Source organism: Perca fluviatilis, chromosome 20 (genome assembly GCF_010015445.1).
Source record: "Perca fluviatilis chromosome 20, GENO_Pfluv_1.0, whole genome shotgun sequence".
NCBI classification, from domain to species: Eukaryota; Metazoa; Chordata; class Actinopteri; order Perciformes; family Percidae; genus Perca; species Perca fluviatilis.
This window is the reverse complement of record NC_053131.1, coordinates 10,847,539-10,858,416: the sequence shown is the minus strand read 5'-3', so window position 1 is coordinate 10,858,416 and position 10,878 is coordinate 10,847,539. Positions and strand designations below refer to the sequence as shown.

The 10,878-nt window shown below is 41.7% G+C and overlaps 1 protein-coding gene across 4 annotated transcripts in view; it reads left to right on the top strand.

The window, feature by feature from the left end:
- Positions 1 to 1,221: 1,221 nt before the first annotated feature.
- pacs2 (phosphofurin acidic cluster sorting protein 2) overlaps positions 1,222 to 10,878 on the top strand; it is a 69,417-nt gene continuing 59,760 nt past the window's right edge. For 2 of the 4 annotated variants that reach the window (XM_039786487.1, XM_039786486.1), the window contains exon 1: positions 1,224 to 1,638. In XM_039786487.1, the coding sequence (XP_039642421.1) occupies positions 1,520 to 1,638 (119 nt within the window). In that variant the 5' untranslated portion in view covers positions 1,224 to 1,519. Of the gene's footprint in view, positions 1,639 to 10,878 lie in introns of all 4 variants that reach the window. The other 2 variants (XM_039786485.1, XM_039786484.1) reach the window with 2 other exon arrangements.

The window sequence follows — 10,878 nt, the reverse complement described above, 5'->3', positions numbered from 1 at the left end:
AAATGATGTACTTGAGAACAAAAGATCATTTAGTATTTCAACTTCAAACTGATCACCACATGGTGGCAGTACCTGTTTGTAGTAAAATGTGATCAAACTGGAGAATACATGGCAGTTTGCAAAATGAATATGAGTAATCAATATTCATTATTATAATAAATATTAATTTACTTATTTATAATTAGCAAATTGCTGTCTTGTGTGGGAGCAGGTTTGGCCTAGTTTCTAAAAGTGGCTGATTAAAAATGTAGGCTACACGAAATTGCATAATAAGGGGAGAAAATGAAACTCCTACATTGGTTCTCTTTAAGCAGCACAGTGACATGTGAAGGTGAGTGGCTTTGCAGCAGTAGTGTGCCTGTGTTTCTGAATACTGTGCAGTGACATTTTTGGGAATTGATCTAGCGACACGGCTGGTGTCCACGGATCCACCCAGACCCGCACCGGCTGCACTTGCCAAAGAAGTGGGCAAAATGCAGCTTGGAGAGACCTTCAATGACGTTTTTCCTGGGAAAAATATGGGGGGTGGTTAATGCCAGAGACGAGTCAGCTAGGAAGACTGATGGCAGTGTCATTGAAATGAAGGTGGAAGCAGATTAGTGCCACCCATAAGAAAAACTATCTGCTCAGTTTCTCATTATAATGATAACATTGTCTAATTACACAATGTTTTTCTGACACATTTACACCTATGTTTAATATTTCAATTTTTCTACTTTATACTTCTAAGCCAATACATTTTGGAGGCCAATATTGTTTCCGCTACTTTTATTTTGACAGCTTTGAGTGAGATTATTAATACCAAATATCAACCAAAATATATAGCCACCCAGCACTACATAAAATAGGTAAAATTCACCTTTACCAGCTGCAACATTAGTGATGTTTACACATTAATGCATCAACAACTTTAATCCAATAATATAATAAACATTATTCTGAAGTGGGCCATTCTGCATAATGGGGTACTTTAATCGTTCATATTAATGCTAATACATTTGTACTTTTACACGTTGAGTTTGCAGGACAAGAGTATGTGGTATCAGTACGTTTGTACTTCTTCCACCACTGTATAAAAGTAGCAAACATAACAAAAAACAATTATTGAAAGGGAGGGAAACAAATTTCAATTATCAGTCACATGAAGATTGAAAACCATTGAAACAAAGCTGCTTTGCTGGCTTCTCCTGCCTCTCCTCCCCACCTCTGCGTGGCACTAATCACCCGTCATACACCAGGAGCAGCGTGGTAGGCACAACAAGCTCAGCGGTCGCTCGGTTCACTTCTACGCTGCTCCCACTGCAGTTGCTCCGCGGCACGGAAGGACCACGCCGACCTGCCCTGGCTCGACAAGGACGGAGAAATGAGCTCGTCCTCCGCCGTTCACATTGCACTAACGTGAGCGTGCCACGGCTCTTTTTAACGGTCACACACACGCACGCGCCCAGAAGACCCGCACCGGTCTGCTGTTTACCAATTGCCAGTTCGGTGTCGGACAGTCCCACCCACAGCCCGGACCATGGCGGAGAGAAGTGGCCGGTTGAGTTTCCCCGGGAGCGGGGCTCTCAACAGACCGGTCCCCATGAACCTGTTTGCAACATGGGAGATCGATGGATCCTCCCCGAACTGCATCCCGAGGTAGGGCGCTGCACGCACACCACCCTGCAACACGGCCTTTAAACTTTAAAGCGTTTCCAATGCGCCATGCAGCCTGTCATTTAACAGATTGCTAACGTTCCAGCTGCACAGCGGCTTACCACCAGCTAGCCGGATGATATCATCACGCCAGGTGGATGCCAATGCAGGCCCTGCAGCGGGCTTATTCAGCCATGTTTTGATATAACCTAGTGGTAAATACAAATGTGTTTAAACATTCTGGTTGGCAGGCAGCCACCAACACAAACAACTTATAAACAAATAGTGCAGCTCCAGCCTTGGTGCACTGTTAAATCACACCATAGATGTGTTTATTCTGCAGATATGCGTGTGTTGAAAGCCCTGAATGCTCATAATCACACACTCTGCTATTGAAATAGATAACCAGCTTTATGCCAGATCATTGTGCCAGCAGGCTGCACCATGGAGACCATTTGTCTCCAGTGACCCCCAGAGACTCCGAGGCTGCTGCTGCTGTGTTCACACTGGAAACCCCCTCCTCCCAAATTCAGATTTACTGCTCAGCTCTGATTTGTATTATTAGATAAGCATTGCATCATTTTGATAAAAACGATCCCAAACTTCAGGTCCTCTTGGTAGCTTTTTCCAGATCTTGCGACTCTTATCCCATGGGCTTTGTCATTGTCATGGTGATGCATTTGTTAACATGTGAGCTCAGATTGATGATGATTTTCATGACAGGGCTCCCAACTAACAATTATTTTCATTATCGATTCATCTACCGGTTGTTAAGTCTTTAAAATGTCTTGAAAATAATGTAAATGTAGCCTCCCAGAGGTCAAGGTTACATCACACTACTTGTTTTATCAGACACAACGACCCAAAGATGTTCATTTTCACAGTGATATAAAACAGAGAAAAGCAGCAAAAATTCACATTTGAGAAGCTGGACTCCGTAAAACATTTGGAATAGGCTAGTTGCTTAGTAAATGTCTTAAACGATTAATTGCTTATCAAAATAGTTACTGATTGACTTTATTTATTATCGTTTGCAAATTTTTGGGATTTCTCGTCTCTGTTTTCAAGTTTTGCTTGCATTGAATTAACAACAAACATGGAGGATATTACCTCACTGTCACTCTGCTGTCCATTCTCCTGAAGTGCAGCTTAATGGAGTCATGACAAAAGTTGCACTGGAATGACCACAAATCAGACATTCTTTTTATATTTTTCATTTTTTTACCTTTTAATTAACCCTTGTGTTGTCCTTCGGGTCCCAGTGACCCGAAGGACAACACAAGGATTATGTACTTCCGTTTACTTTGTTGAGAATTGCTCTCTAAACAAGGGTTAATACAGCACCTTAGTTCTTGTTTGTACAGCATTTTGGTCAGCTTAAACTGTGTTTAAATGTGTTCTAGAAATAAACTTTACTTACTTACTTTACACAAACAGGGTTTAGAGAGCAATTCTCAACAAAGTAAAGGGAAGTACATAATCCTTGTGTGGTCCTTCGGGTCACTGGGACCCGAAGGACCACACAAGGGTTAAAGGACAGCTAGGTGAGAAAGGGGAGAGAGAGAGAGGGGGAAGACATGCAGGAAACCGTCACAGGTCGGATTCGAACCCTGGACCTCTGCGTCGAGGGATAAATGTCTCAATATATGTGCGCCTGCTCTACCCACTGAGCCAACCCGACCACTTCTTTTTTTATGTGTTTAAGTCTTGTTCTTTTTTCTTTTTTTATATATATATATATAGATGTGAGAGAAAAAAGTGGATCCGAATTGAAACGTTGCCCAATTTAAAATGAATTTGTGGTTTGGAATCCGTTTTCCTTTCCAATTCCTTGATGCTGATTTCCAATAACCTTTCAGCTACATGTTGGATGTCGTATAAAAGTACACTTCTTCTTTAACCAAGACCTCACTGGAAAAAAAAGGCCAGAAGAAGGCCAGTTTTATTGGTTTGCGGAGATGTAAGCAAAGCTTTTTGACATAATATAGAGTTTGTGGTTTAAACTCCACTTGACTAATACCTGCTGTCAGAGTTCGGTCAGCAGCTGTCCGCCTTTGGAGAAAGATAAAAAAAAAAACTAAAAAAAACTCTGCTGTAATTAATATGAGAGTGGTGGCTGTATATGTTTGTATTTATTTATTTTAAAGTGATTGTGACTGTCTCTCCTTAGCCTCTCTCAATCCTCTTAAGTTAATACCTTCAGTGGGTATTACATTGCATGGCTTTTAGCTGAAATAAGACTAATTCATTTCCAGGAAATAGCATAGCTGTGATGTTGTTTAGCAGAGTGGACAAAAAGCTTTCTGTGACTAAAACCAGTGCCAGGTTCGGCCCCCCGTGACTCTTAGTGTCTGTCGGCAACATGAACGGCGTACGTTCGAAAAGTCCAAAAGATCTACTTTATTTTCTGTTCGTTCCCTACACAGTGGGGCTCAGCAGAGTCACCCCACTGCCAGTCAAGCTCACCGCCACTCTCTATTGACCGCCGTCTGTCAGTTTAGACAGGAGAAAGTCAGCTTGTTAGCCAGATGTCAAATCAACCGTCTCTCTCTCTCGGTGATATCAACCTCTCAAGGTGGATAAACAAACTGACTGCTGTCAATCTCCCGAGGGCACTTTTGTTCCTTTTTTTATTTTAAATGAAAGGTTTCCTGTGGAGTTTCACAGTTTAGTGCAGAAAAAGAGCGCAAACTAGTAAACCTGGATGTTAACAAAGCAGGATCCAAAAGAAATAAAAAATAAATAAATCCCCTTTGCAAGTGTTTTAGGAGGAATTGGGTTAATTGCTAAGTAGGTTTTCACATAAAAGGAATTTGCCTTGATATTTTGGTGCATAACAATACACTTAGTAAGAGAAAAGAAAAGATTAAGAATCATTGTGTATAATAGGAACATTTACAATAAAAGAGTTGTACAATAATAAAGAATAGGTGCAATATACTGAGATAATACAAAAGGAAATGCATTCAACATGTTTGTCAGACCTCAGGGATACACACGATGTGTTTTGGGGAGTAACACTGAATGCAACGCGTTTGTTTGTTTACACGAAAACTCCACAGGGCAGAGGGCTTTTTTAATATATAATTTTTTTTTTTTTTTTTATCAAAACCGAAAGAAAGCTGAGAGAGACTCAGGGTAGAGGAGGCACATGGGAGAATGTTTTTGCAGAGCTTGGCAAAAGTGATGAAAACTGTGTTTTCACACATTTTAATTAAAAATCAGGTTTTTAGGTTTATGATTCACACGGTCCTACGCAGCCAAATGCATGCTCATCGAAAGCAGATGGTCCGCAACATACTGAAAAAACTGTGAAATGTATCTTGAGTAATGTTTAATGATGTCCGAGATTTCCTCGAGCCAGTAGCAGCCTTGATAAGTGCTGTGCTGTGCTGCTGGGTTAAAACATGTTTGGAAAAACGCTTATTTGCTTTCTTGCCAAGAGTTGGATGAGAAGATCGATACCACTCTCATATCTGAAGCTGGAGCTCTCCAGATCGTCACTGCTCCAAGAAATGCTCTGGCACGTGTCCTCTCGTAAAACTACAACTCAATGTTTTTACACTTTCGCAATAAATAAACAGAAACCTCATATTTAACTTGTAAGACATGAGAGTAGAATCAATTTTTCTCTCTGCAAGAAACCAGAAATAAGCGTATCGTGTCAGTTGCAGGAACATGCATGGAACAGACATGTTGGAAAGACATGAGTTGAGTTTTTTTTTTTTTGTGTGTGTGTTTTTTGTTGTTGTAAAGTATACATAACTGCAGGGACTGTGGTTAACCCTTGCATTTAAAGGCAACTCTGATGTCCGAGTCTTGCTTGCCTTTAAAAAGGTTTGAAAACCTGAGACAAAATATTCCAGGTGGAAAGTGTAGGGACCTAATAGTAACATGTTCCCATTATTGTGGTGATCCAGGTTCAGGCCTCAAAGTAGACAACACTCTGATTCTGTTTTGTTGCCAAAATGAGAGTAGATGTGATCCGTGCTGCATACAGGATAAACCTATTGTGTCTTAATCCCTTCCTGGGATTTCTTTTACCTCGCTTGGGTTCATCACTGAAGCAAACTACTGTACGTCATAAGGGACCAAGTAACATTTTTTATATGAAATGCTTTACTGTGTCCTCTCCTGATTTCTTTTTTTTTTTTTTTTTTTTTTTTTAAACAATTTATCCTATAATTTTTTCATGTCTCCCACTGGTTGTGGCTCGGAGGTCTCTGAAGACCAAGGCTATTAGGCTGGGAGGCTTTCAGAAGTGCTGCCTCTGCACTGATCTCACGTTTCCCAGAGTCAGTCCAGGACACATGCCGCTCCGCGCTGAGATTCTTAATAATCACTTATCATGGGTGGGGGGAGGGGCTTTAATCACCTATGTTAGAGGGTGGTTGAATGATAATTACCTGCGGTCTGGAAATCCAGATGTCGGATTTAGAACCGCCCGCTGGAATGCAAATGTTGTCGTGTGCGCTTTTTATTAAGCGAGTTTATGAGGATGTGGTCTGCTACTGCTCATAATGTGGATATGAAGAACGTGAAGGGTACACTGAGGGTTGTCCTTATTATACTCCTCTGAGTATGTGCCCGACATCTTAAGTGTTAATGTGAAATGTGCTCCTGTGTTCTTTCAGCTCATCGTGAGAGGCATTTGAATGAGCAACGAGTGCGGCTTTTCATCGCTCAGGGTGTCTGAATGTGTTCCAGTAATTGCACACTTATTCCTAAAGATGGACGTGTCTTCTAAGAGAGAGAGTCTTCTCTTCTGCCCTCTAACCTGCGTTCAAAATCATTCACGCCGGCAATGTTAACACCTAAGCCTGCTCCGAAGAGCCAAGGGCAAGAAGCTGCATTTCTTCTTGGTATTTATTTGAAGTGGGCATGAGTTGCATTTCTGCATACCAGCCTGCAGGCGTGAGGCTAAGTGCTGCCAGAGATGGGGCCAATCTCTGAGACAGAGGCGGGATTGAACGGGCCCTTGACTGGCAGATTGACCCAGTAGGCTTTCATATTTGGGCCTGTTGGAGGCGAGAGTGCTGAGATGTCTCTCTGAGCCGCAGCGAGACACTCGCTCTTTTGTCCCCTGGCTGCCTGGGATGCTCACACTGCGGGAATTTAGAGTAGGATGAATGAGAGGCAGTTAAAGCATCTCATTGTTTTATTTTCTCCTTGTTGTTATTGTTGTTGTCTTGCACTCTGTGCCATGTTCTGTACCAACGTTTGGGAGTTTAAACAAGACTTAAGAGTCTACAGCCAGCAGCTGTGTGAGGCTGTCCTTATAGGCACGTTGAGCTAAATGCAAACGACAGCGTGTTTACATGCTGATGTTTAGCGTACTTGAGGAAAAGTTAAGCAATCGCCAAAGTTATTATAATTCATCAAACAAACGACACATTTCATGGCAATCCATCGAACAGTTGCTGAGATGTTTTGCTCAAAAAACCCACAAATGTCAAAGTCGTGATTGAGTAAAAGTCAGGAGATCACCAAAGTCCGTAGGATTCATCCTCTAGGAACCATCAATGTCTGTATGAACTTTAGTGCCAATCCATCCATCCATTGTTACTGGATAAGCGAGAACACTGACCTGCTGGTAGTGCCAGAGGAAAGGTCCATTGATCCCCAAAGTTGTCAGGGTTCATCCTCTGGGGACAGAATCCATTCGGTAATGTCCATAACTGCAACCACTAATGTGTAGTCAAATAAATTGTGCCTTTTCATCCAGCAGATGTTTTGATATTTTACTAAATAAGTGGAAATCATTTGAAAAGTTGAATGAGAATTCATCCTCTGGGGACCATGAATGTCTGTCCCAAATGTCATGTCATTTTAGTAAAGAACTCAAATGTCGACCTCGTGGTGGCGCTAGAGGAAAGGTCAGGGGATCACCAAAGTCACTAGGATCCATCCTCTTTCAAAAATGTCATGGCAGTCCATCCAATAGGTGTTGAAATTTCAGTCTGAACCAAAGCAGCAGCAGTCTGACAGAGACACACTACCGCGAACTTTAACACTTGTTTTCATTCAGACGTCTTTACCTCTGCTGTGTTCTTTGAATCGGTCCTTGGCCCTTATGTAAGATATCCAGATGTCCTCCATCTTGCTGATGCGGCGCGTCCTGGAGGACAGACGGGGCAGGACGGGGAAAGGGCAGTCGCCTCCTCACACACAAACGCACACATTTGAGATGCTTTGTGACTCTGCAGGCCGATCAATTTAGCCCCCAGCTGACTTTCCTCATGCCTCAGCGCCCTGCTTCACGCCTGACTGCCTGCTTTTTGTATTCTACTATTATTTCCCCAAAGACAATATTTGATTTTAAGGAACCAGCTTTGATAATGTGTGTTACGCTCTCGTTTTAACCGCCCCGGCTCTCTGCAGAATGGGTTTAGGAACATGAGAAAAGCTGCTGTATAGTTTCACAAAAACCTGAAATACTTGTTAACCGACACAATATGGAATTGTTTATACAGAGTGTAGTGGTGTACTTAAGCTACCACGACAGCTGGTAATATACAGCTGATAAAATATAGACATAAACACCAGATTACTGTAAATAGCCTGGTTTAACCCGGATCTTTGGTGTCAAGGATGTATTCAGTTGCATATTAGCAGCTACTAAGAAACAGCACAGCAACATAGAAAGGAGTTAATCTTGTTTTGGGTAAATAAAGGTTGTGGAAATTGCTAAAAAATGAAAGACCGCTTTTGTGTTTGAGGTATTTAATACCTCTGGGCTCAGGGGCTAAACACTATTACTGTGCAATATTCTAGATGAATCTACAGCACTGACATTTTATTAGCATACGCTCCCCAAATTAAATTCATGCTAATTAGAAAATGGGACAAGTAAATTATGTGTCGCTTGAGATACGGAGTGGAGAATTTATTCTTAAACTCGACAGTACGTTCTCTTCCTTAAGGAAAATGTCAGCTCTGGTGCAGCAGAGCTAAACAAACCGCGGCCAGTTTATAAATCGCTGTAAATGTTCAGTGCAGGGGGCATAACGTCCTCTTCAGAGGGTCTTTTAGTCTAAATAGACCTCAAAGGGACGGAGAGCAGACTAAATGGCATCCAGCTGCACCCAAACGCATGATAAGAACGGCTAAGTAGTGAGATATCAAACAGTGAGGTTTCATTCATTAGCAGAAACGCCTCGGTAAAATCTAATGCCTCAATAGCTTCAATTACGTGTCTGCAGGGACAGATAAACATTTCATTTTCAGTATTAAAGAGTTTGTTGTTTGGCCCTGGTTGGTAGAGAAGCTTTCAAAATGTTACATTTCTTAAGGTAAAGCAGCACTAATAACAATCTTTATATTTAAAATGAAAAATAATTATGTGTATTGTGAAATGTGTCTCTCTCAGGGATAATTCAGTCAGATAATTATTAGCTCCATGTAGCTTTTAAAGGTCCCATGGCATGAAAATGTCATGAGTTTTTTTTTATTAACATTAATATGCGTTCCCTATGGTCCCCCAGTGGCTAGAAATGGTCATAGGTTTAAACCGAGCCCTGGGTATCCTGCTCTGCCTTTTGAGAAAAGGAAAGCTCAGATGGACCGATCTGGAACCTTCCCTTTATGACGTCATAAGGGGAAAGGTTACCTCCCCTTTCTCTGCTTTGCCCGCCCAGAGAATTTGGCCCGCCCATGAGAAAGAGAGAGAGACATCATGGCTTGCAAACGAGCGAAGCATGGCAGTTTGTCAAAGCCACACCCCCACCCTCCACTTTGCCCCCCCTCTCTCCTCCTCAATAGCATTTAAAGCTACAGACACAGAAATGGCACATCCTAAGGAAAGCTCATTGTGGGACTGGCTTGTAGTGGCTGTAATTCTGCACCAAGGCTGAATTTCGGGAAAGAGACTTCAGATACAGTATTAGGGGACCACTAAGGCCTATATAAAAGCATCCAAAAAGCAGCATGTCATAGGACCTTTAAGCGTCTTTCAGCTCATTGTTTTGGTTTTATGGCTCTGTTTTGATTGACTCTCACCGCTCTCATCAGCTTAGTTGCCCTCAGTTGTTTTAATATCCGTGAAAAAACTTTAAAAACCCATTGGGTTCTGCCTTCTGCACTCCACGCAGCAGACAGACACAGTTAGCGACCAGCTGGTCAACATAACGAAGCCTTTAGCAACTTAAAGCGTAACTCTCGCCAAAATGCATCCTAGGGTATTTTTGTGAATGTACGTGAGTCAAACTTTAGTTTAAAAGCATATTTAGGACCGAATCGCCACTTTTAAGATTCACCGTATTCTCGTTTTTGGGTCAGATGACCTTTTGAATGGGAGAGCTAGGGGCACTGTCATGCTAGTCTCAAAATAGCTATTTTCGAAATACTAAGAAGGCTCGACACAACATTAAACTTTGCTTCAAGTATCACCAGGAGCTCTACACTTTAACGCAAGCATTGACAACATTGTTTGTGTACACAGATTTACTGAAAAGAGAGTTTTTGAGCAACTCACCGCAGCTGTTTCCGGCCGCCACCACCTCGGCAGTCAAAACGAGTCGATATCCGAATGCGAATGAACAGACTCCATATGAGGCTCCTTTTTCAACTACAGGTTAATATTGTATTTCAATAACGACAAAACGACGACTTATCCGTGCATTTATATGGAACTAAGCTTTATGAGCTTTCCGTCTATAGTCTCCTCCCTGTTACGTTGCATTCGGAAATTGATTGTTTTTGACTGAGAACATGGCTGCGGCCAGAAACAACAAGAGCTACTTTTTTACTAAAAAGACCTCTCTTTTTAGTAAACTCTGGGTACACAAACAATGTTGTCAATGCTTGCGTTAAGGTGTAGAGCCCCTGGTGAAACTTGGAGCATAGTTTCATGTTGTGTCGAGCCTTCTTAGTGTTTTAAAAATAGCTATTTTGAGGCTAGCATAAAAATGCCCCTATCACTCCCATTCAAAAGGCTATTTGACCGAAAAACGAAAATACGGTAAATCTTAAAAGTGGCACTTTCATCCTAAATATGCTTTTAAACGAAAGTTTGACTCAGGTACATTCACAAAAACACCCTAGGTTGCATTTTGGCGAGAGTTACGCTTTAAGAGACAGATATTTCACTCATGAGTTGGTTGGGACCAAAAACGGAGCCAAAAGGAGAGTGAATATTGGACTTACATTCACCAGGTGGACAGAAGCACAGCTCCAAATAAATGCTAATGTTGCTTCATATTGTATGGATGCGTAAAAAAGGAACTGTTTGCTTTCAACTTCATA